The 27,451-nt window shown below is 32.4% G+C and overlaps 2 protein-coding genes and 1 long non-coding RNA gene across 23 annotated transcripts in view; all 3 read left to right on the top strand.

Moving 5' to 3' along the window:
- LOC124950675 overlaps positions 1-15,089 on the top strand; it is a 40,544-nt gene extending 25,455 nt beyond the window's left edge. For 14 of the 16 annotated variants that reach the window (XM_047497694.1, XM_047497695.1, XM_047497697.1 and 11 more), the window contains 12 exons: positions 5,054-5,117; positions 7,554-7,813; positions 8,926-8,989; positions 9,591-9,686; positions 9,811-9,911; positions 10,094-10,225; positions 10,347-10,520; positions 10,635-12,539; positions 12,674-12,824; positions 12,911-13,033; positions 13,174-13,575; positions 14,165-15,089. In XM_047497694.1, coding sequence (XP_047353650.1) covers positions 5,054-5,117; positions 7,554-7,813; positions 8,926-8,989; positions 9,591-9,686; positions 9,811-9,911; positions 10,094-10,225; positions 10,347-10,520; positions 10,635-12,539; positions 12,674-12,824; positions 12,911-13,033; positions 13,174-13,575; positions 14,165-14,208 — 3,516 coding nt within the window. In that variant the 3' untranslated portion in view covers positions 14,209-15,089. Of the gene's footprint in view, positions 1-3,144; positions 3,381-5,053; positions 5,118-7,553; positions 7,814-8,925; positions 8,990-9,590; positions 9,687-9,810; positions 9,912-10,093; positions 10,226-10,346; positions 10,521-10,634; positions 12,540-12,673; positions 12,825-12,910; positions 13,034-13,173; positions 13,576-14,128 lie in introns of those variants that run through there. The other 2 variants (XM_047497698.1, XM_047497691.1) reach the window with 2 other exon arrangements.
- Positions 15,090-18,832: 3,743 nt separating this feature from the next.
- Positions 18,833-27,451, top strand: part of LOC124950670 (cell wall protein IFF6) — a 17,245-nt gene continuing 8,626 nt past the window's right edge. For 4 of the 6 annotated variants that reach the window (XM_047497676.1, XM_047497675.1, XM_047497672.1 and 1 more), the window contains exons 1-3: positions 19,276-20,097; positions 20,958-21,170; positions 26,657-27,070. In XM_047497676.1, coding sequence (XP_047353632.1) covers positions 19,974-20,097; positions 20,958-21,170; positions 26,657-27,070 — 751 coding nt within the window. In that variant the 5' untranslated portion in view covers positions 19,276-19,973. Of the gene's footprint in view, positions 20,098-20,957; positions 21,171-26,656; positions 27,071-27,451 lie in introns of all 6 variants that reach the window. The other 2 variants (XM_047497674.1, XM_047497677.1) reach the window with 2 other exon arrangements.
- On the top strand, positions 21,177-26,001 carry LOC124950674. The gene is made up of 2 exons (XR_007101411.1): positions 21,177-24,945; positions 25,389-26,001. It is a non-coding gene; the product is annotated as an uncharacterized LOC124950674 (long non-coding RNA).

The raw sequence follows: 27,451 nt of genomic DNA, 5'->3' as shown, positions 1-27,451 counted from the left end.
TGCCTTCGATGACACCGATCGAAAGAGAGAAAGGTCGAGATGTGGGATGCGCAGCTGTCTCTTTTCTTCGATCGTAGATAAAGTTGAAGAAGAGGGTAGCTCGTTTCCTCCCTCCCACCCTCGCTTCCTCCCTGCTTCTCTCTCTCTCTCTCTTTTTCCTCTTCTCCCGATTCGCGCATGTAACCGTTCGCTGGTACATGCGCAGAGATAGAGAAAAGGGTGAGTCGACCTGAATTCCATGACACGTGAGGCGAGACTCTGTGACGTCACGGGACCCTAACTCACCCTCCAACGTCTTGAGGCATTCGGGGGCCGCGAAAACTCGGCACGGGCCGAACTTGAGTGCGAGGGAGAAGAGAAAGAAAAAAGAGGGAGAGACAGAAAGATAGAGAGAGAGAGAGAGAGAGAGTGAGAGGGAGATAGAGAGAGAGAGAGAGAGAGAGAGAGAGAGAGAGAGAGAGAGAGAGAGAGAGAGAGAGAGAGAGAGAGAAAGGACGAATCGAAAACGGGGCCGAGCCTCTCAAAAGCTTCCTCGCAATCGCGTTAAGTAGCTCAGACTATCGTGTCATGACGAACTGAAACTGGGCTGAGTAGAGCGAGATGTTAAGGCTCGAGATGTTAAAAACTCGAGACGAGAAGTTAACTATCGATTTTTTCCACCTCTTTATTTTTTTTTCCCTCTTTTTCTTTTATAACTTCCATTTTTCTTTTATTATTCTCTCACTCTCTCTCTCTCTCTCTCTCTCTCTCTCTCTCTCTCTCTCTCTCTCTCTCTCTACTATTCATAACGTTATTCTTTTCCTATTCTCTAGAAACCTATCGAATGCAATCGAAAATAGATAATCGTACATACGCATTTATTATATGTACGTACGTATCTATGTATGTATTTATGTATTTATGTATCTATCTAGGTACCTATATATGTAATATCATCGACTCATTGCCAATACCAATACCATCAAGGTTGAATTTTATCAGTGCGAAATAGTGACATGCTAAATCCTGTCGATATCACTGTCTATCGTTGCTAATATACGTTCAACGATTATACATACATACATACATACATATTATACATACATACGCACGACGAATGTCGATAAGTCGAATAGATTCGCATATTTTCTTTTTTTTTTTCGTTCTTCTCTCTCTCTCTCTCTCTCTCTCTCTCTCTCTCTCTCTCTCTTTCTCTGTTTATCCACAGATAATACTTTACAACGATATACATATATACATACGTACAATACGTCAATTTCGAATACGGAAGGAAATTATGAAGAAAAAAATAAAAAAAAAAAAAAAAAAAAAAATAAAAAAAAATGTCGGGTTTTAAAATTGATCCGAACGAGTTAAAACTTTCGTTGGACCGTTTCGTTCCGATACGTTTCATCATTCACGTATCGATATGCGAAATATAAATCGATTTGTATATTTAAAAAAAAAAAAAAAAAAAAAAAAAAAAAAAAAAAAAAAGGATATCGATCATTCGATTAGGAACTTAGCTTATTCGAAAAGAGATTACGCATGCAAATATTATCCACATGGTAGTAATACTAGTGATGATGGTGGTGGTAATGGTGGTAATGTATATAGTAATGGTGGTGGCGTTAGTGGTGATAATGTATATAGTGATGGTGGTGGCGGTAATGGTGGTGGATGGTGGTAGTAGTGGTCGGTAGTAATGTTCGGTGGTGGTAGTCGGTGGTGGTGATGCTGGTGCGTGCGTACGTGCTAACGCACGCCACGACGATAAATCACGTCCGATTAATAGTATTTTCAACGGAGACTGCCGTTTCTCTGTGGATCTTTCGCCGATCTTAATAGTCGTTTTCCGCTTTCGTAATCGAATGGAAGAGCGAGAGAGATAGACAGAGAGATCGAGTTAATCTTAGACGGTTTTACAGTTTCCAAGTCAATTTACGAGAATGTAGAATTGATTTTCTCGGCGGATATGATTAAACATGTTTTATCATTTCTAGAGAAGGCTATAGTCGTATAAAATTGTTAGAAAAACATATTGCGATGATGTTGCGTATAAATTATCGATATTCTCGTTATCACAGGGTATAGCAAAAAAATGATGAATTTAGTATTCAACAAGCAAGATGGTATCTTCGATCGATACTAATAAAAACGAAAAAGAATCTAACGTAAGAAAGAAATAGAGAGAGAGAGAGAGAGAGGGAGAGAGAGGGAGAGAGATGCAAGATAAGCATTATCAAGAAACGTCGTATTTTACGTCGAAGATCAGCCACTTAGGCTAATTAATATCTCTTTTATTTTCGTTTCGTACGGAATAGTAAAGAGATCCGTTGCACGCTATATCCGTGTCGCTTCGATCATTATAACATCGATTCTATCGGCGAGAATATCGTTTACAAGCCGCTTATGGTCGTGCCAATCATCTTAATGATCTTTCGGAGGTTGGCCGCGAACCAACCAGTGTTAGTTCGATACTAACCTACCGACGATATGCGCCTTCGATATATTTGCGAGTAAACAAACAAGAAAGAATTTAAACGTTACTGCTTTTGCGCAGGCGGTACCCAGTACACTAACTACCGTTGCTTTTATCCTTGGCTAAAGCCGCTATGTCTAATATTACGAACTTTACCATCTATATATAATATCTATATGTTCAACTATATACATAATCCATATATATATATATATATAAATGAATAAATGCACAAAACATATTGCAACGGATGACACTCCTTCCTTTTAACAGAACAAAAATAAAACGACGATCGATTTTTTCTTTTTCCTTCTTTTATTTCACAGCTACAATTCTTTATCGTTATCCTTCTCGGATTTTGTTATCTCTCTGACAATAACGTTTATATAAATATATATATATATATATATATATATAATTTCTTTTTTATTATCTATCTCTCGAAATCTTACCTTATTACCCTAGAATACGAGTACCTGACCCAATTGCAACTATTTTTCAAGTATCGACCGTACACCTAGATCAAGGTATTATCTATCTACCTTCTTTTACCTATTATTTTCACCTTTCCTATGTATAAGCACCACTCTTTGAGTGTCTTTCTCTTTTCTCTTATAACAAACGTCGTTTGAATAAAAAGAAAGAAAGAAAGAAAGAAAGAAAGGAAAAAAAAGAAAACAGAAGAAAAAGAAGAGAAAGAAATGGAAAGAGAAATGAAAAAAAAAAAAAAAAAAGAAAAACAAAAAAGAAGATCTCATTTGAAGTAATCTCGAGTACATCGCGTGAATAGTATTTGACTGGAAGCTACTCGTTTTATAATTGCGTTTGAGAAAAATCCGATTCTATAATACCTTTATCTTTACTGTATTCACATTCTATTGAGTTTCACGAGTTTTTTAAGCCGATGAATATAAGACAGGTACATACATACACATATAATCTACGTATTATAATACATAATACGTATTTACCCAACTCTATGAATTCTCATGGACCTTTTTATTTTTTCTTCTTCAAACACAAACTCACCCACCCTTATCTCTCTTCTTCCCCTTCCTCAATGGTTGTAGAAGGGATGGAGTAACCCTCGTAAAGGATATTACTTCTCGTTTTTTTCTTCATTTCTTTAAAAGAAAAAAAGAAAAAAAGAAAAAAAGAAAAAAAAGAAATAAATAAAATAAAATTTGCAAGTAATAACAGAACATGTAATGGATACGTGCAATACATGTATCGGTATCGCTAAACTGGTTATCGATATACTACGTGACGTCGTTAGTTCTGTGAAATCTCGAACGTCTATCCTTTTTCGTCATTGCTACGTCGACGATGATCATATTCCAACGGCGAAACAGTATCGAGGGACCTCGAGATGAATACGAATTCAGGTCGGCCCATTTTGCAATTGGCAATCGGCCGGCGTTGGCGGTTTGAAAAGCCTGCCAACGAGTTCCAGTCGGCATCAATATTGCCAGAAAGATTTTCACTCGCTTCTTGCTTACATTCGTCATTGCCTTCACCTTAAGGGGTTTATTTACTTTTTCTTTCCCTTCCTTTCCTCCCCCACTCTCCGCTTTTATTTTTGTTTTTTCTTTTTCTTTTCCTTTCCATTTCCTTTCCTTTTCTTTTCACATTCAAACCATTTGCATTTTATTCGAACAATTTCCGTCAAAATCGATATACGCACTTGACACAATTCTTTTACCATTCCACATGCAATTATCAATGTCACAAGATAAATATATAAAATTATGATAATATTATGATCGTGATAGTAACAAAAAAAAAGAAAAAAAAAAAAAGAAAAAAAAAAGGAAAAAGAAATTTTGTTTACTATCAATTAATGATAAACAAAACAATTTTATTCTTTTATATATATATGTGTGTGTATATATATATATATATATATACATATATATATACAATTATTAGCGTCACGAGATAAATATATAAAACTATAATAATATGATCGGAATAAAAAAAAAAAAAAATTGTTTGCCATCAATCACATTTGATTTTATCTTTTTACATAGAGTTATCATTATCCCGATACTATTATAGTAATATATATGTATATATATATATAGATATATATATATACACAATTTTTTACAATTACATTCACATAATTACAATGATGCAATTGTAATTGTAAAAAAATAAAAAAAAAATAAAAAAAAAAAAAAAGTAAAAGCATATTCGTTTTACCGATAAATTTAATATCTATTTTATTTTTAAAAATTTTTAGAGAGACATCGGTTTATGTGTTCTACATTTCGAAAAGGGTTTACTACGATGAACGTGAAACACATATACATACACACACACATACATACGTATATACACATACATTTGACGATGGATAAAGTCGAATGCGTAATATATTATGTAATCTTTCTACCACTCACATATGTACAATACATATACATTGGAAAGTAATTGATATATGTGTATGTTATGTATGTTCATGTATGCGCGCGCGCTCGCGCATGTATGTGATATCTCAATGTTCTGTCTTTTTGCGGTCGCTAAACTTGATTAAGGATAACGATGATGGAAACTCACGAATGAAAATCTATTTTGTTTTTCTTGCAGAGGCGGTCTGCCGAAATAACGGTGAATAGCGAGGAACAGAATGCAGTGTTTGTGCGAATCACCGGTGAGTAAAATCCAATTCGATATGCACACTTTACAGTCTATCAAATGGTTATATACATACATACATACATACATACATACATACATACATACATACATACATACATACATACATACATACATACATACATACATACATATATACATACATACATACATACATACATACATACATAGATACATACATACATACATACACATACAAGGAATGTTACAAAAGTTTCTAGATGAGAAAGCTTAAAAAAAAAAAAAAGAAAATTAATTTAAATTTCTTTTCGGCTAATCTCTTTTTTTTTTCTTTGTTTCTTTTCTCTTCTCAGATAACAAAAACAAGTTCCCAAGCTCTCGTAGTTTTCATAATTTTGATAAGAAAAGAAAAAAAAAAAGATCAACCTAAAAAATGTGTCGAAAAAGAGTGATCGATTTTTAAAAGTCATTTAAAAACTTTTGTTCCCAGTCTTATTTAAAGGATTAATATTCCTCTTTATATTCATATAACGTTTTTTATTCACAAGATTATATACGTACATCTTTTCTTTCCTTTTCTTTTTTCCTTAGAATATCTTTAATATTATTTCTACGTAGAATTAGTTAAAGCATGATCATGATCAATGATATTGAATATGTTTTAGAATAAGATTAAAAGATTTATATGAAAGATTTAGAACTTAAAGATCCTTTCAATTGTTGTCGTCGTTCGTTTATTATGACATACACGAAAAATGAATATGCACCATTCATATTTTCCTTCGGATCGGATTAAGTTTTTAAATTGATTGAAGCTTGAATTTTATAACTTATTTTTTTCTTTTTTCTTTCTTTTTTTTTCTTTTTTTTTGATTTAATTTAATTTAATTCAATTTAATTTAATTTAATTCAATTTAATTCAATTTAATTTAATTTATATATACCCAGGGTATACAATAAAAAATTTATATGTAGGTCAATTTAAGTTAAAATTAAATCGCACATAACTATACAATAGAATCTTTCTATATCGCTCGCATCTAATTAACGCGAATGTTTAATATGCGTATTAAAAAAGCATCGTAGAAAATGAGAGCACATCGGCCCCGGTTGGATGCAACTGCATTTTAAATTATGTAATGAGATCTATAAATAAGATAACTCACATACGAACTAACGCTTAGGACCTTTTAACGTCATGTTGCAATTAACTGCAACACAATGGATCACGACTGGGACTTGGTTAAACGACTGACTTAATACACGTATAATCCGTGTACATATACATAACTAACATAACATCCTTGACACGGATATAATGTTTTATTCAAGAAAAAAAAAAGAAAGACACAAACAAACAAACAAAAAAATAAAAATTCTTTTTTCTTTTTTTTGAAACATACCATAATTATACCTGTATTCCTTTCAAACGAATCGAAATTTTCTATATTTAACGTAATCGAATTGAAAATACATTAATATACATTGTAATGATGTTTTATATTTATCTTTTTAAAATTCTGGATGCACTCCTCGTGTATATATGAAAATTCGATTTTTTTTTTTCAAAATAAAATATATAATATGTAATAATAGTAAAGTTGTCGTTTTTCGAACACTTTTATTTCGTTTACTCGCCGACAAAGTTAACCAGACCGCGTTGAAATAGACACGCTTCGCTAAAATTACAAACTGCCCGTCTATTCTGAAAATCTCTCAGATTGCAGACAGATTCAACGACCCACAGAGAAAGAAAGAGCGAGGAATAGAGATGGAGAGAGATAGATAGAGAGAGAGAGAGAGAGAGAGAGAAAGAGATTTAGAATTACGTTGAGAAAATCGTCGAAATTTGAGCATCAGAGTAAAGATTGCAGGATCAAAATAAATGGAGAGACCTCGGTATTTCTCGTAGATGCTTAAACACATACAATATATATATACATATATACATATATATTCGAAGAAAAGAAAAGTTTTCTTAACAGATTTATCGATGACAATAATAATTTGTTAAATAGAATTGATATAAATATGTAATATGTAATCGTTTCGTACAAAGTGTTTTATGCGTGCGTGGGTTGTTGATTCTTATTAGAGTGGCCTACTCTATGATTCACATTCGATCAATTGTTCACAAATGACAGACGTAGGTCGATTATGATGTTTCTAGTTTTTATAACTTTGACTTTCTTATTTTCATATACATACACACACATACATAAATATATATATATATATATATATATATATATATTATAATAAAAATAAATATATATATATAATTGTTTAATTAACATAAATTAATTAAATTATCATAATTATAAAAATTTTCTTCAATCATTAAAATATATCTATTTTCCTTCACTTTAAATCGATTATTTATACTTACATAATAGATCATATATTATAGATCAAGTATTAATATCGATTTTATACAATGAACGTATTATGTTGTATATTACGAGAACAGAAGATGCCACATTACCAACGACCATTGAGCTGACCGATGATGATGCCACATTACTATCTGAGAAACCGGAAGCAGCATCCACGAGACGTTTGTCGGACGTCGACCGAATTTTATTAGATAGTTTGGACGTTACACTATCCAGGATAAAACATACCGGCAAATTTTTAACGATGCATAAAAGACGACGTAAAAGGCTCGTTACAAGATCTCTCAATCAAGAACCGGCTATATTGGATGACATTTTTCATGGTTTAGTTCAGGTGAGTCATATTATCATTTTCTTTCTTTCTGTCTTTCTCTTTCTCTCTCTTTCTCTCTCTCTCTCTCTCTCTCTCTCTCTCTCTCTCTCTCTCTCTCTCTCTCTCTCTCATTCCTTTTTTCTCTTTCTCCCATTTTTTATCTTTCTCTCTTTCTCTCTCAACACGCAAGCTTTTCCATCTGTATACACACCACGCTCCTCACTATAGTAATATAACTTCTAGAGATGCTCGTTAAATGCAACTGTAGTAAATATAATTTCTTTTTTTTTTATCTTTTTTTTTTTGTTTCTTTTTTCTTCACTTTGTTACGCACACTACTAATATAGAGCAAGCATAGCAAAAAGTTGTAATTATTCATTCTACTGTGTACGTTTATGTGTGTATATATAAATATATATATATATATATATATATATATATATATATATATATATATATATATATTTACATTTTGAACGTACCTTTTACTTCGCAGTAAAACAGAGAGTTTTGCCTTATTAAAAGTCTTTGATTAATGAAAAGAAAAAAGAAATAAAAAAAAAAAAATAAAATAAAATATGACATTTTTTTTTTATCATTTATAGCGAGATATCTATATAAATGTATACCACGTAATTAGTATTAATTACATTATACTTCCCTTACCATCGTCTCCCCTCCTTTCCCCACATGTCCGTCCATCCCTACTATACCCCCACTCCATCATCGTATCGCGTAACAATTCATCCTCGCGAGCATACGAGTACTAGAAAAACGTATAATTCCCTATCAACGGTGACATGCGATTCTCTCGATAAGACTTATTAATTACTAATTACTAATTACTCGTAACGAGTAATTGCGATATTATCACAATTATGAGATCTTTTTATATATCGTACACGCATAGCATCCCACTATGTCCCTTCTACTAATATCCACTCCTATATTCCCATTCCCCACTCCCATTCCCTCTAGTCCATGTACTTACTTTAATTCTTTGTTCTTTTCTCTCTATTATTAATCAATCATATATCTATCTCTGTCTATTAAAACTCTGACACTTTATTTTTTTTTTATTTTTTTTTTTTTTTTTTTTTTTTTTTTTTTCTTTTTTTGATTATTTCTTACAGTGTATTTTGCAAAAAGCCGGAAACTGGCGATTTAACGCTTTCACGTTGGAAACAGTTACGGGTGGTGAGTGACGTGCGAAAATTGCTTTTTCTTTCATATGATTTTCTTCGAGCTATATCTTGAAATAAAATTTATTAGAAAATTTCATTGCATCTCATGTAATATTACATATGTCGGAGGGTGGCTTAACAAGGGGCACGCTTTATAAGTATTCGCCGTTTCGTTGGATATTGAAAAAAAAAAAAAAGGAAAAAAAAGTAATAAAAAATAAATAAATAAAATGATTATAAAAGATAATGATTAAAATGTTGTATTACCGAATTCGTTTAAAATGTAAAAATATTTATTGAATGTTCCTTAGAACTTACAAGTTTTCCTTCAATAAAATTAAATTAATATGAAATGCCCTTTTTCAGTGAAAAATGCTTAACCTCTGATATATGTATATACATATATCGTATCAAATATTTATTTTCAGTTAAACATTTCAAAGAACATAATATATCATTTTTACGTAACAACTTAATATCGATCTATTTCTATTTGTAGTATAATGTCATTTCTATAATAAAAGTCTAAATTTATAAAAAGCATGAATCGAATAACACCATACATTTTCGTAATTCTATCTGCGTAATATGGTATACGATATTTGATTTTTCAGGACGTTCTCTGCCAGTATTATGCGTTCATCTATTTCATTGGTACGGGCTCCTTGAATATTTTAATTTAGATGTCGTTACGGTTTGGAAACTCTTCGGTAAGAATTAAATGATATTGATCATTATGAAAATAATTATAAAGATTAAAAAATTATTTATGAAATGTGATTTTATCTTCTTTTTTATTAATCGTCTTGGTTACTTGCAATTTTGCAATTGAAGCTTTTATCGAAGAGGGTTATCACAGTACAAATCCTTACCACAACAGTATACACGCCACGGATGTTACTCAGGCGATGCATTGTTTCCTCCAAGAGGAAAAAGTGAGTATCCCCAATTGCTCTCAACGAAACTTTGAATCTTTTTGTTTTTTTTTTTTTTCGTTTCTTTTTCTCTTTCTTTCCTTCTTTTTTCTGTTTTTTTCCCTCTTCCTTCTTTTTCTATCACATTTTCAGCCAACGAAAGGATAACAATAATTTGATCTATCTATGCCATGGAATTGCAGATTCGAACGCACTTAACCCATTTAGAAATTATGGCTTCCTTGATAGCTGCGGTAACCCACGATTTGGATCATCCAGGTGTTAATCAACCGTTCTTAGTCGCAACGAGTAATCATCTGGCTGCATTATATCAGGTGAAAATGACTCTCCATGATAGGGAAATAAAAATGTATAAAACGAATTTCGACGATTCGTCGTTGCAGAATATCCAGTGTATTCCACAATATACGTGAAATCTTCGCTCATTGTCTTCAGAATACGTCGGTTCTGGAGAATCATCACTGGAGGTCTGCCATCGGATGTCTTATAGAAAGCGGTGTTTCCGATCAATTACCAGGTGAAATAAAATCGGAACTTCAACATCATATCAGTTCGTTGATTTTGGCTACGGATATCACGAGGCAACAGGAATTCCTTACATGTTTTAGGGTAAATCCTTTATTTACATTTCATATCGAATATCAAGAGAGCAAAAGAGAGAGAGAGAGAGAGAGAGAGAGATGATAAAGATATTTGACAATCCGCCCTCTTTCATTTTTCCAGCATTATCTGGATGAAAATATTCTTGATATGAAGAAATCCGAGGATCGTCATTTCATATTGCAGATAGCATTAAAATGTGCCGATATATCGAATCCATGTAGGCCCTGGGATATATCAAGGAAATGGTCCTACAAAGTCTGCGAAGAATTCTTTCGACAAGGTGATTACGAACGTCGCCTTAATTTACCAGTAACGCCATTGTGCGATCGACACTCGACAAGTATTCCAAAGATTCAAGTTGGATTTTTCAAATTCGTCGTTACGCCTCTTTACGAAGAATGGCATCGTTTTCTTGGTGATGGTTTAAGCGTTTCCTTGATGGAATATCTACGTAGTAATCAGAAAAAATGGGAAACACTTATAACCCAAGAAACCACCGAAGATACGGAAACAGAAATTTCGGAATTGGAGGAAATAGATGTTATTAGTTCTGGGGAAGAAATCACCGGGGATGATGATTCAGGTAGCATAGATTTATTAATTCCAACGTCATACATACAAGGTACTAAAAGGTCCAGTTTGCCAGGGAAAACAATATTCGGTCGAGTCGGTAGACGTCATTCTGTACCTCTTAGCGTATCGAAACCATTATCCCTATCGATTCGAAATACAGACAGGAGAGATAGTTTTCCAAGCGAACACAGTAAATTGAAGAATCATACGATTAAATTGAAGGAACAAAATCCTTTGGAACCAAGTACATTGTCATTGTTATCGTCAAAAACGAGTATTATAGGAGGAGAATCGTCGGAAAAATCTACTGTCGTTGAGAGACCTGTCAGCGCTGAAAATCTATTACCGGAGCCTAGTATAGCTAGTATAACCAATAGTACCGAAGCATCGAGATTAAGTACGGTCCTTCAGTCAGACAATCAGAAAGTTGCTACGCAAACGAAACAATTGACGAGACAACAAACCTTCCCGCCATTGCAACCATACGCTAGAATGAGATATATGTCAACAACGGCAGAATTGTCTCAATGTTACACGCAGATTTTAATGGAGGCCGATAGTATTTCCAGTTCTTCTTCGAGTCCTACAAAAGATAAATCTTGTTCCGGTGGTCGGTGTGGAACACCTCCGATTCTAGACATGGATGTAATTTCATTTAAGAAAACAACTGGCATTAAGTCATCGAGAGAATCTCTTTCGTCTGATATATTATGCAGAAAGAGAACCTCGACTTTCGCAGAATTAAATAGACAAAAATTAGAGTCTAATCTTAATACTGAATATCCAAGGCGTCACTCCATGCAAGTCGTTCGTAACGACGAAACGAATTCGAAACATCGACATAAACGACCATCTTCGGCTCAGGGATCTGACTCTACCGAAGTATTTTATGCTTCTTTAACTGGCTCCCACAGCAATAAGGATTCGATCGGTGATATACAAAAGATAGAATCCAACATTGAGATTAAGCCTAGTCCGACGAAGTTACCGTCTGATGAAATACGAACTATTTTGGCGAGCAAAATATCGGAACACTATACGTTAACCCATCATATTAAAATTAAAAACACGGATTCGGAATTACGTAGATATTCAACTCCTGTAACCGAATCCAAACCGTTGACTGATAATACCGGTAGACGATTCACTACGATACCTGTATCTTCTGAGCTTAGCACTCATAAATTTTTCATTGGCAGTCCTCCCGACTCACCTCCACGGGTTCAAAGTGTATCCTCTTCGAGCGATAGTGGTAGTGAACCAAGAAGGAGCATCGGTGATTCGAATGGTGAAAGTTTAACCTCAACTAATAAAAAGGATTCTGATTATGTGAGGGAGAAAGTTTTCAAGATCGCCAAACTAAGTTTCGATGTGCAAATGAAAGAGAATGTCGATCCACGAGGCTTCGAAGAATCCGGAAAAAATATCTCTTTATCTCGAAGAAATAGTCAGGTAAGTTTATCATTGAATCGCACTATACATATATAATAATAAAATTATAATAAAAAGTAAAAAGGAAAAATGAAAGATTCGAAAAAAGAAGGGAAAATCATAAAACGAATATTGTTATCTGTAAATATGTTTAGGGCTGGGAAAAGAGACGTGGATCAGCTCCAGTTGCATTATTATCAAGACTAGATGATTTCACAATGATTTCTATGCCACAAAAAGTAGATCATAGTTGCAGACGTGGTTCCGTACCAGCCGACATTACTAGGCATCAAGATAATTTAACAAGTATTATAATCGTTCCATAAAATTTATCGTATAAATCTCTTACGAAAATTTAAATTATTTAAGAAATACTTTTTTATTATATTTAGAAGGAGGATTCAATCGTTTAGCACTGGGACCACGAGAAGAAAATCTTCCCGCACCCAGAAGAGCTAGTCTTCCGCAGGAAGCTGCATTGAGGAATATTCTTGGCAATGTGTTTTCTTTACCCAGTGTGTAACTTTAACAAAAATTTATTCTTCTAACTTTCACAAATACATGTGTGTGTGTGTTCATGTATATATGTATATGCACACGCGCATTTATGTCTCGTTAAATCACAATGAATTTTTGTTTCTTTTTTGTTTTTCAGATGAAAGAGAAAATTTCCCGCTGATCAATAATAACAATAACAATAACAATAATACAGAAAGTAGTAACAATAATGGAACAAACAGAGCATTTGATAGTATTGCTTCTGTTCCCGGTATGCCATCACCTAGGAGGGGTTCCATACCAGCAGATATATCAGAGTTAAGACGAGAATTATTTAACAAGAGTAACGTCAATGGGAAACCACGTAACCGGAAGAAAGTCTTAAAAAGAAGAAGTAGCGGTGGACCAGAGATGTTCGCAGGAGGTATCGTCGAAGGAAATGACATTGGAACGTCCCATAAATGGAAGAGAGAACTTGGAAAGAGAGATTCTATTCCTGAACCTCTCGTAAAACGACGAGGTTCTCTGCCCATAGAGATGGTTGCCGCTTCTCATGCTGGTCGGTACAACCATAGATAGAGGGATTTAGATACAGGAATTGAGAGAGAGAGAGAGAGAGTGATAAAGAGGGAGTGAGAGTGAGAGAGAGAGAGAGAGAGAGAGAGAGAGAGAGAGAGAGAGAAAAGAAGAAATGTATAGTACAAGTCCCCGCACGCGTTACAGTTATTTTCTAAGAGAAAGATATATCAAGATAATACTCACTTATTTTACTATTTATTTTGATTTCTTTTCTTTTCTTCTCTTTTTTTTTTCGTCTTTCGGGAGGCAATATTTTTTGACTATTTATCATTATTAAAAAATATAATGCTTAAATTTAAAAAGTAACCATAAACTTCATCTCATCATCATCATCTTTATCATCATCATTTTTATTATTATTTATTTATAATTTATTATTAATATTTTTTATTATTATTATTACTATTATTATTATTATTACTATTATTATTAATTCTCATTGTCACGTTATAAACATCATTATGATTATTATTATTAATAAGGCCCCATGATCGAGATTATGCACATTCGTAAGAATAGGAAATCCATCGTAGGTTGGATCTGACGGAATCGCTATCTATGTATGACAGGATCAGCATCAGGAGCCCGAAGATCCAGCCTCTGGAGGCTTTAGCTTATGGTAGAAAAAGAAGAATCAACCATGGTACCATCAACATCAACAACGATCGACGACACGATGCAACTCTTTCTACAAAGTACCAGTGCTCCGCTGATGACACTTGGTTCTTGAATTGAAAGATCGAAAAGATGCAAGTATTCTTCTGACCTATGATGTGAAAACACGGGCAAGTGCAAGTTATATAAACTCAGCCAAAATTTCAACGTTTGTTCTTACGCAAAAAACAAAAAACAAAAAAAAGAAAAAAGAAAAAAAAGAAGGCTTTAACGGAATTCTATTTTCATTGTATGCGAAAAGTTATAATGATGATCGTATTGAAGTTATTATAATCGTTACACCGCGATATTACTTTTTTCCTTCTACATAAATAAATCAAAAGCCATAAGTTTTAACGTTTATCGGTTTCAAGTATTACATATAAATATTTGCACATTGTTAAGATTTAACATTGAAAATATTAAGTATCAAATTAGGAAGAAATACGATCATAAAGATGATGACTGAACAAAGGAAGAAAATAACGAGTGATAATATATTAAAGTCTTCCCTGCGCCTATATGGAAGAAAAGTAAAAAAGAAAAAGAAAAAAAAAAATATGTTCTGACTAAGAAAACTAAGTGGTAACATAATGTGCGTGCCACATTAATTTGTGCCATACGCCAAATTTTGCTAAGATACGCTAATATGAATCCGGCGAAAAAAAAACTTAGTGCGCCCGCGCGGCTCAAGTCAGATATGATATGCTCGTGTGTTTACTAAGGATTTAAAATAAAATTATACACAGTCATACACAGGGTTCAATATGACGATTTTAAAAAAGCCTAGATATGGAGAAGAAGAAAAGACTGGTAGAGAAACTCTCGACGTTATAGAAATAGACGATTAAAGAAAGATTTAGATTGAGAAAAGCGAAGCGCGATATCTTCGTTCATTATAGTTAGATAACTTTTAATTATTAAAAAAAAAATAATAATAATAATTGTGCAAAAAGCCGAGTAATATCATTCATATTCATGGTCAGTTTCAATTACTTTATTTAATTGATTTTTTAGGAATTCTTTTGGTGCAATTTAAAATTATAAATTCTTTCATTATGAATATATATATATATATATATATATATATATATATATATATATATATATATATATTAAAATTAAATCACACACAAGAGGCAAGTTCATTTTATTTCTTATAATTGAAAGGTAGCATCTAACATTAAAAAAAAAAAAAAAGAAAAAAAGAAAAAAAAAGAAAAACCAAAAAAAAAAAAAAAACTAAAAGCTATTTGAGCTGGTTTTAATAAGCATATACTCAACTTGGGAAAAATATTTCCCTTTATCATCCAAATGATGAAGATAGAAAAGTTGGTAGACATTCCGCTGGAAGTTATACATTGTTCCGAGGTAGTATACATTGTAAAAAGTATATTTAAGAGTCAACTATGCTAATTATTAGCTATAACTATACTACATTATCTTCATTGATTTCATTGACCATTTTCATTATCATAGTTTCATCATTATTGTAATTACAGACAGTATCTCTTGAAGATGTTCGTGTAGATAGATATTTGAAGTATAGATTATAGTGAGACTAATATGATTCATCTTGACATTAATTAGCAAATTATTGTTTTGATGATTTCTTAGCAATAAAAAAAAAAAGAAAATGTTATCAATGTTAAATCTGCAGTACATGAATTAAGTATAATATATGACATGCAAAATGTTTGTAAAATTGACGTTGAAGCATTAAATTTTTTAGTACAAATTACATTAACCATAGCATGATGAAATTACAGTTAAATTGCCCTTATGTACCTATGTGTCTGCATAAGATTATTTAAAAAATTTTTTTTATTAACAATCATTAATATAACTATTATATAGTGTAGCTGTTATAAACAATCATGAGTAAAAATTACACCATGGAGAACTTGAAATTCTCTTTGTGTATTGCTATAACCTGCCATTCTTCGACTTGTCTGAAAGTAAAGTAACTATACTATTACATCACTGAAATTCAGTGAAATACATTTTATGAATTAATGATTAATCAAACTAATAATTGCTATAATCATTGACCTACACAATAAGTAGAATATCCATTTCCCAAAATAAAATCTTAAAATGCTTAGCTGATCTTCTCCAATAAAATGTTCATTCTGTTTTGATGCAAAGTCTGCTAGTGCTTTTGATGTACCTTATCTATATTAGATGCAAGAAGTTCATGTTATTAAAAAAAAAAATTTATTATATTTTATTGGAATAAACTCATTTTAATTTATCCTTGCTTCCTTCCATATAGATTTAAAAATTTTTTTTATTGTTAATGCAGCATGGTCAGACATTGCATCAATGAATGATTGCAGTAACAAACATTAACAATTAAATATATTATAATACTACTAGTCTTTCAAATATCGAACTAACATTATATGTATATGATATACATGAAGAAAGCAAGAGAAAGCATGGACAAAGATTTCATTGAAAAAAATTCATTTTCTAACTCTTAAGATATTTGTCTTAATCAATAGACCAATGAGATGGGACTAACCAAAAATTCATTGTGGAAATAATAATTAATTAAAATTGCCTGGAGTTACATGACCATTCTGTCCAATTACTACTTTTTGAAAATTTTATGCCATATAGATATACAAATTACCCTCTATGGTATATAATTATCTTCCCATTTCAGCATCGCATAAAAAATTTCATAAGGATGAAAATGCCAAGAATTTTTTTTATTATCAAAAAAAGAAAAAAAAAAGAAAAAAACATTGTGCACACCATTTTCTATGATAAAATCAGAATAAATTGTGTTATGCATATGTGAAGATGTATGCGTATAATATGTTTTATTTTGTAATTAAAAATTTGGTATAACTCTTTACATTTATATAAATAATTTATGTCAAATGTGTTGTGTCCACCTTTATTATAAAATTATATAAACATATGAATATTACCATTATAATAATGAATTTTATATACGACAGTGCACATAAATTTCACAATTCGAAAAACAGCATTATCTATGTCTCATTGTTCAAGTGTGCAGACTAATTGCTATCAAAGAATAATCATGTCTCCTGTAAGTTTCTTGTCGAACAATGATCATTTAGTTATATAAGATAGTTTAGTCATATTGCTGGATCAAACTTTCAGCAAATGTTTTGTGAAGACTGTATACGATACTGAGTAAATGCATATAAGTTCAGAATTAATTATTTTATATCTATGACTGTCAGATTTTAATTTACTAAGTGTAGTGACAATTGTTTATGGGATTTATATATATATAAATATATATATATATAAATATATATATATATATATATATATATATATAATGCAGAAATATAGAAACAGACTATACAGATTAGATTTGGAATTATTTCTTGAGCAATCTTTTACATTATTCCATAAAATAGTTGAAATTAATTGGACAAACATATTTTACTAATATAACCATTTATAAAGAATTATAGAAATATTATACTTTGGCATTCGATAAAAATCATATTGTACTTTGAGACATCATTAAAATCGTTACATACACATTGATGAACACAGTTCATAAATAAAACAAATCTAATAAATAAAATAAATTACTTCATACATGATTCATATAATGCTCTGTGCATAGTTATTGGTGTTTTCATAATATTTATCGCTATAAAACTACTCATTAAAGAGGGACAAAATTTATATACGATTTGCAGTATTCGAAAAGTCAATTAACGAAAAACAATTTGTATGTAATGAATGAGTTTGTTGAGCAACAAGAAAATCACTATGTATTTTCTATAATGTTAATTGTAGATAGCTAATAAGTTAGATGCAATTAACGAATGCGTTCTTATATAATTATTCATAATTAAATTGTAATATCATTACAATAAACACAAGTCATAAGACTTATATAAGGAAGATACTGTGCAAGTGCATGTGGGATACAAAAAAAAAAAAAAAAGAAAAAGTAAATGGAAAGAAAAAAGAAATATAAATTTGATTAGTTATCCTTTGTCATTTTACAGAAAAAAAAAACAGAAGATATGAAACAAATATTTATGACGACCCAATATGATCCATAATATATTATGGAACACCGGTATGCAATATATTCTTTACAAAGTTCATCATAAATCAGACTATAATTTATCTTAGTTTTAAAAATTTTCTTTTATATCTGTTATGATTCTAACGATTCAAATAGATATTTTTTTTTGTTTTTCTTAGAACAACATTAAAATCTAAAGAAAGTAAAAAAAATATGTAAAATGTATACGATTAAAATTAATTTACTATTGTTACCGTGTTAATATTATCTTACTTTGCCCAAGACTTTCTTTCAGTACATTGATTAGTACATTGATTAGATAAAAATCACTCGGATATAACAACGATATATAAAACAAAAATAAAAAAAAAAAAAAAGAAATAGAAATAAAAAAGTACAATATTTTTAGTAATATTTTCATACTACGTATGCAGATCTCATTCGTACGCACGTATTTATATTACTGATAATTTGAAAATACCGCCTTTGTGTTTAGCACAGCGATCCAGTCGTACCAACTGAAAAAAAAGATCACAAAAACGTTTCGTTGTTGCGTCATATTATGTTCTCGTAGCTCAAGTCGCAAAACGGCGTTTGCATGAGCGAGGGCGGGGGAGGGGATTCAGCACTCGCGCGCGTTACACCACACTAACGTGTCGTCCTGTGAAAGCACATCATCTTGTCGAAAAACGTAGAGTGCAACGAGCGGGCAAAAAGTATCGGAGGAACGAGAACGATTCGTAAGGCGCGATCGACTTTGGCGCGTGTAAATGCTCGCGTATCGCGTGACCGTTGATCGGACGTATCAGTGCGCGCGCGGCACATCAAAATGGCGTGAACCGATCGTGTGCTTCTAGGTTATATTCGCTCGTGGCGGGCCACGATCGCGGGTACAACGGAACGCTAATAAGACGAACGAAGAGAACGAAGAAGAGGAAGAGGAAGAAGAAGAGAAAAAGGAAGAGGAAGTGAAGGAGGAGTAGGAGGTGAAGGAAGAAGAAAGAAAAGGAAGGAAGAAAGAAAGAAAGAAAGAAAGAAAGAAAGGGGAAAAGAAAAAAGTAATACAAGAAGAGAACGACAAGGTCGTGAGCGTTGTCGGTAAAAGTAAAGGTGGCGACTACAACAACGGCCCCGACGATACTAAACAGAAGGAAAAGGAGGAAAACGGCGACAACAACGGCAACGGCTACGACGACGAGTGCGAACGGAATAACAACAACAACAACGACGACGACGACGCCGTCGACGCCGACGAGGACGGCGACGGCGACGTCGACGTCAACGTCAACGTCAACAATAAAAAGAAGGAAAAGGAGAAGGACGACGCCGACAACGACGAAAACGACGACGACGTCGACGAAACACACGACGGATACGATTACGGAGCCGGTGGCAACGGCGACACTAATCAGAACGAGAAGAAGGAGGACAACAACGAGGAGAACGAAAATTACAAGGGCCAAAATACGAGGGACCCTTTCCTCCTCCCCGTCCTCCTCCTCCTCCCCCTCTTCTTCCTCCTCCTCTTCTTATTTTTCCTCCTACCTCTCTTCTTCTTCTTCTTCTTCTTTTTCCTCCTCCTTCTCCTCCTCCTCCTCCTCCTCTTCCTCCTTCACTTCCTTCTCTTCTTCTTCTTCTTTCGAATCTTATTACGACGACTCCACGTGCGTTCTTTTGCCAAGAGTTACATGAGTTATGAGGACGGAATGCCCGCAGGCGGTAGCGGTCGTTTCCGCGGTTACCCTGCGCGGATGTCCGAGCGACAACAACTCGCGCTTCTTCTGCAAATGACCTCTCAGGAAATGGTATCGGGTGAGTTATGTTTTCAATATCGTCGTAAAAAAAGAAAAGAAAAAGAAAAAAGAAAAAAAAAACAGAATAAATAGAAAATATCTTGCCCTTTTATTCCTTTTACCTTCCTAACATATTTTAACTCTATACGCGAAAGCAAGCTCGATTATTACATTCCATACGTCTCGTTCTTAACAGCATTTACCAATAAATATTTGATTATTTACACACGAACGATTTCTCATTCTCGATATATTTATTTACATTCGTTCGCAGGTACGAATCGTTACATTCGCATTCTCGATCTGATCGGCGCGTATAGGGTCAACCAATCTATGTGACCCATGTGACAGGTCGCAGAAAATTGGCGCGGAAGCGCGCCAAATGGCGCCCGCGTGCGTGCGCACGCCCACGTATATTTTCTCTCTCTCTCTCTCTCTCTCTCTCTCTCTCTCTCTCTCTCTCTCTCTCTCTCTCGCTCGCTCACTGCCATTGGAATTTCTGCAACCGGGATCCGTTCCAAAAACGTTTTAACATGCCTTCTCCTTCTTCGCGCGACTTATAAAACGTTCACCAAAATTGCAGTGACCTATTTTCTCGAATCTTGTCAATAATAATGTTTATCTTAATTAGTTATCCGAGAAAATCGATGATTTATCATCTCTTTTATTTGCAATTTTACATATATACATATATATATATATATAAGTAGAAATAGCCCGGGAATATGGCCATTTTTTAAAATCATCTCTCGCCAATGATCTTTAATATTTTTAATATTACATTGTCTTACGATGAAATTGATTAAAAGAAAAGAAAAAAGAAAGAAAAATATAATAAAATAATAGATAAGCATTGAAAAAACGTTTCCCAATTTTCAGGTGGAAATCGTCCGGAAAGTCAGTCAGGACCGAATAATAATACGAATACTACGAGATCGTCGACGTTGCAACAACAGCGAGGTTCCAAAGGTCGATGGACCAATAAAAATGGAGAATCGTCTGTTCAATCGTCGATTGGCCGTAAGGAAGATTTTCGTGTGCGGCCAGTACTTGTGAATGGTTACGATCTTAATGCGAAGGAATCTGCTAGCGGTAAGTTATGATCGGATATTTATTTCATTCAAATTTTTCTAACATGAGAAAAAGATTGGATGTGCATTAAGACGGATATATATATATATATATATTCACCATTTATAGTATTATAATACTGTGTGTATATATACATACATACCAAACACACGCACACGCACACACTTGTTGTACAAGGTGTTACGACGAATAAGACGTACATATGTTATAATATATATGTCGGCCAATATTATATTCGGTTATGGCGGTTACAGCGGTAGCAACGTTAGCCGCACACAACTCTCCGTACAGATCAATACTCGAGGTAGGGCCCCCCACGACTCTTCTTCCTTTTCAGCCTATCTCTCTGTCCTGTATGTACATACATATATACGTACTATACTTATAACAGACGTATACATACGACGCTGACGAATATATATCAAAATTTTATTTATATATATCTCAATGTTTTCCCTTTTTCTACGAACAAGAAAAGTTGTTCTTAAAAAAAAAAAAAAAAAAAAAAAAAAAAAACCCTCAAATAAATGCAATATATATTTTTATAGTCCTCGTTCCATTGTTAATTATGTGACTAAGAAGCACTTTCCCTTTCCTCCTTTTTCTCCCTTGGCCACGTCCTTTGAATCATTCTTTTAAGGATCATTCATGGCTCTATGAAATATTTGTCTCATAATAAAATAATTATTAAGACGAAATACAACGAAACTGTATAATATTTTCATTAATACTTGTTCTCATCAATTTTTTTTTTCTCGAGAAAGGCAGAGAGAAAGAGAGAAAAAAAAATTTCTATGATCAACATTGCACTTAAAAAATTTAGATTATGATTTCGTCATTACACACCATCGTGTTTTCTATTTGGTAAAGTTCATTATTTACATATAACACGTATAAATAATTCGTTCTAGCAAAACCGACTGAAATGAATCACGCATGAATGCGTATACGTTATGATTGACCCGCATAGTCAAACCGGGACAGATAATGTTATATATCGTGATAGAAAGCGTTACGTATATATACCGCTTCTTACAACGTATAGTCATTCGATCCTTAGTCATCATGATATTATAGCTTATAGGCATATATGGGGTGGGCCAAACGTTTCTAAGCTTGTAGTTTTACAATTTGAAAGTAAGGAAAAAAGGGAAAAAAAAAAAAAGAAACAAAAGATTAATCTAAAAAGTGGTTGCAAAAAGAGTAATCGATTTTTAAAAATAACCTAGGAACTTTGAATCCATCATGTTTACAAAGATTTATAATATTATTATTTAAAATTATATGATTCATTGATTAACGAATAGATATTGGAAAAGAAAATGTAACGTTTTTTAATATCATTTATATAAATGTTGTTTTCTAACAAGTGCAGTTTTATAATTTAGGTTCTGGAATATACATGAAGTTAGTTGAGAATTCAAAGGTTTAAAGACGAACGTTTCATACTCATCTACATTGCATACATATATATGTACACGATACGTAACGATACAGCATGAAGCATCTCATTAGAAATATTTCGAAGAATTTTTTCTTTTATTATTATTATTATTATTATTATTATTATTATTATTATTATTATTATTATTATTATTTTTCTTAATTTTTGATCCTAAATGATTTATGCACGTTGAATCTATGATTTTATAGATCAAACGTAATTTTTATTTTGCAAATGTATACATTTATTATCTATTTATTTATTTTTTTCTTTTAGTATTGAAATTAAACAATTTCATTTAATTATTACAGCTTTATTCAGTTAGGAAATATTAATGTGACATTAATATATTATGCGTAAGTATAGGGACAAGGTACATCAAGTCTCTTTTTTACACGATGGGCGTGTACGGCGCAAAAAGAAATATTCGTATAAAAAAATTGATTTATAAAAAATAATATAAAATTTATATACTATAAATATAACAAATTATAAAAATAGCAATCTAAAATATAGAAATATATTAATTAAGAACATTTTATTTAATAAACACATAAAAGAATAATTAATCTGTTGAGAAAAATAAAAAGAAAAAAAAAAAAAAGAAAGAAAGAAATTAAAAAAGAAAATTATGCAAAATTTTCGTGACATTTTCTGGGAGCTAATTAGTGTGCATTTTTACAATCGTGTAAAAGTAAATAAAACGCGTTTAAAAAAATAAAAAAAAAAAAAAAAAACGTATAAAAAGATCACTTTTATTTATTTGATTAATATTTTGGTTAATTAATGACAAGTGTTTTGTTAAATAAATGATTAAATATATATGAATATTTTCGTTTATTATTTATAATAAAAGATCAATACGTAATATAATTGGTCAGTCCAGATTTTAAGTAATTGCCAAAGTTGCGTCTGGGTTTATTATAAATACCGATCGTTTATTTAAAATACAAGATTAAAAATGATTAAAAGTACTGATCGAATAAATAACAATGATGAAAACAAATACCGTGTAAAAGAAGACCCAAGTACACACACACACAAACACATTAACGAAATAAAATAAATTAATTTTTGAGGTTAGAAAGAATATTTTTAAGAAACATTGCAGAATAGAAGGTGATATCGGGCGCCGCCCGCGTCTTTTAAAGCGGATGAAACGTTAGCGTTAACAGAGTAAAATACATACTTCGTTCCTTCCAACGTATTGTAACGAGTCTGAGTTTTTTTTTCTTTTTTTATAAAATTCATATGTCGGCTCTCTTCGTTTCGATTTATAAAAAATACCAAGAGCAATAGGAATTCAATTATTCGATTCAATTCAATGATAGTAACAATGCATCGAGATAAATGCATCGATAAAAGCTGAACGCAAACTTTTCAGTAATACATATGTATATAGTATATGCATGTATGTATGTACATGGCTGGTATTATTTTTACAAAGATGATTGTTAAAAACGGAAATACAGAATTTATATCATTTTCTTCTTAAAGAATGTACATACTATTGTTGAAAATATCGATATATTATTCAACATTTTTATTAATTTTAAAAATAAGGACATTCTCCATCATTTTTATCGATATGTATTTTCGATATTCTTATCAAAAGGATATTTTTCTCAAAATTGGTCGAAAGTTTTTTCTACGTAATTTTTAATAATAAATCACTCTCTTTCGAGACTTTTTAAGTTATTTCTTTTTTCCTCGGATTATAAAACCACAAGTCTAACTTGTAAAAAAAAAAAAAAAAAAAAAAAAAGTCTAAAATGTCTTGAAAAAGATTAATTGATTCTTAAAATCACTTAAGACTTTTGCTCCATTCTGTATTTTGTTCGAATATTCGAAAAAAAATGAAGAAAGAACGAATAAAAAATTATTTATTTTTATAAATATTACATTATTTATCGATAGTAATTATGTGCACATATCGAATAATCGTTTGATCTTTCTATGAATCAGAGAAAATCGATGATAAAAACAAAATAATCGAACGACCTCTCTCCTCTCCTATGTTGTTCTATCCTCTTTAAAGACCGGTACTGTGTACTTGTTTTTCACGTATGTAAATATCCGTCTCGTCTTTTTCGTTTGCTATCAGCGAATTATTACGACTCTTTTAAAATCAGTTTCATGCGTCTACATATCGAATGTGTTCGTTCCAATCTCATGATTTATAATCGATTACATCTATTATTTCTTTGTTTTTCGTGTAAAAAAAAAAAAAAAAAAAAAAAAAGAAGAAGATCATACAGAGCTATATAGAAATTCTATGGAAACGCATTGAATTCTATGAAAACGCTTTATATACTTGAGCTTTAATATAGTGTAAGTAAATGGATTTTTTAGATAATATTTTTTCTTAAATACTTCATGTAAAATGATATGTATATAAGAAAAATTTATTATAATATATATAATTTAATCGAAATTTGAGAATAGAATCGATCGAATCTATTATCGACTTTAAGTTCAACATAACCTCGTCAGTGTAAAATATGGAGTTTTAAACTAGTCAATGTAATCAATATTAAATAGTATTATATATTATACGATATTAGAAAAACGATTAATATGAACATAAGAGAATGTTTCGTCATTCGTTCAATCATATCGTCGAATAATATTTCTCTTAATATCAATGGCCATAATAAGTTTCTTACGGTATAAAAATAAAGTATTCGCGGTATTCCATTTTTAGTATATATATTTGAATGATAAAACGTATTTAAAATGGATTTTAAAATACAATTCATTCTTTCGTTTCTAAGGAAATTCTTTAAGCGTCGATTTAAGGGGCAACAGTAGAGCAGAGACACGTTCGAAACACAAATACGGAAATGTCGAGTAGTGCGCAAACTCGTGGGATCAACCTATTGCGATTGATACGTGATGGTGGGAGGTAGATTCGGGGAAGGGATGATCAGAGATAGTCGGAGGGGAGAAAGGCGAGCCAATCATCGACAGGACGATACAACATGGCCACCAGTTTGCATAGGGCCGTGCTTGGGTGAACGTCGAGCACGTCGTGTAGGCAATTTTCGTCGATTAAACGACAGATGTCGCAACGTGCGCTTTAACTCGCCCGAAGTTGAGTTTAACAACGACGACGACGGACAACGACAATTGCGGCGTGACGGTTGTGTTTCTCTCGTGTTGATTTTTCGTTCGCGAAACAAGAAGAAAACTCTTTCGTGATTCGTGGTGAAAGACGGTGGGGAGAGGAAAAAAAAAGAATAGAATAGAATAGCAGCCAAGAAGAGCGGAATTTGAGAATTTGATTAATAATTGAGAAAATGGGAAGAAAGTCGATACGTAATATCAGACCGAAATTGATTCGAATTGTCGAAGACGCGCGAGAATGATGATCCATTTGGATGAAATCGAAAGGAATCGAAATATCGTAAAGATTTCGCGCTTCTTCGACGAGATCTTCGTGCCGCTGGTGTGGCTCCTCGCTTCCAGAACATCGAAACAACGAAAGGGAAGAACGAGGAAGATACTACATTAGCGGAAACGTAGTGCGTGTGCGAACATATCTACTCGAGTAGCCGGAAGTTTCTACCGTGATACGAGCTGAATTTTTCCCTTCAAGGTTAATTGCATCCTCGCGAAACCCGTCGAATACGGATTTTATTTTCCTCTCTGATCACTTATATCGAATTCTGTCTGTCATCGTTGAGATTTCCTTTATGAAAATGTTCGAGAATTAATGTACCTCGTCGTTCGTTACAAATGTCGTATATTAAACCATGACCTTGCTTTTATTTCTTATCAAAAAAACGTACAAAATTCCAACGTAATATAAATTATTTGAATATCACGACGAATGTAAAAATATTCTAACCTTATCTATCCCATTCCGAAACAATACAAAAACACTAATGATACTAAGTTGATTCTAATCAGTGTCTGTGTGTGTGTGTGTGTGTGTATTCGTACGCACGTAGGTTTATATTTCACTTCATAAAATTTCGTAACAAATCGTCTTGTCTACGTTCTTTTACAAGAAATTTCATTATTGTTTTCGCGTTGACAGACATTCCAGGTGCAAACTCGCCCAACGAGTCGTCGACTACGTGTACGGTAACAGCAACAACGACGACGACGACAATAACAACAACGACAACTGCGACGACGATCACTACCGATAGTCCAAATCGTTCTCCCCAAATCGAGAACCCAGACGCAACGCCGGTTATAACGACAATTGTTTCGACAACAACAGCAACGACAACTACGTCAACTGGTACAACGGCAACATCATCGAATGAGCAACAAGAACAACAGCAATCTTCGTCGTCGCTTTATCAGCAACACTACAATCATCACTCACAGTATCAACACCAACAGCAGCAACGCACGACCGGAAGTGCGTCAATCGCTGCACCGCACGTCGCCGAAGACAGTGGAGCCCCCTGTGAAATGCGGAGGACACCACCACAAAATAAAGGTAAAACTGTGTATGCATTTTTGTATATGCACTCGTTGAAGAAAATACCTTTTTATTTATAAGTTTATATCTTTTGAGCTACCTTGTACTATTGAATATTTTTCGCTTCTGAAGATATTCATATGTCAATTTACTATAATGTGTCTAACAAAGGTTAATTTATACTTTTTTTCTGTCAACAAAATTTACAAGACAAAAGTTTTTCTTTTGTTTCCTTTTAAGATAATAGTTCGACAAATGTTCAGCCAGAACATTCGTCATGCAAAAATGACGCGTTTGGAAATTAAACAAAGTCATTTACAGAAAGCCAGTAGTAATTCGTCATCATAATGAATTATTTTCCTGTGCTAAAAGATATGAATTAAAAACGATACGAGGTTT

Source organism: Vespa velutina, chromosome 7 (genome assembly GCF_912470025.1).
Source record: "Vespa velutina chromosome 7, iVesVel2.1, whole genome shotgun sequence".
Taxonomy (NCBI): Eukaryota; Metazoa; Arthropoda; class Insecta; order Hymenoptera; family Vespidae; genus Vespa; species Vespa velutina.
The sequence above is the reverse complement of the archived record's forward strand: the minus strand, read 5'-3'. Positions and strand labels throughout refer to the sequence as shown.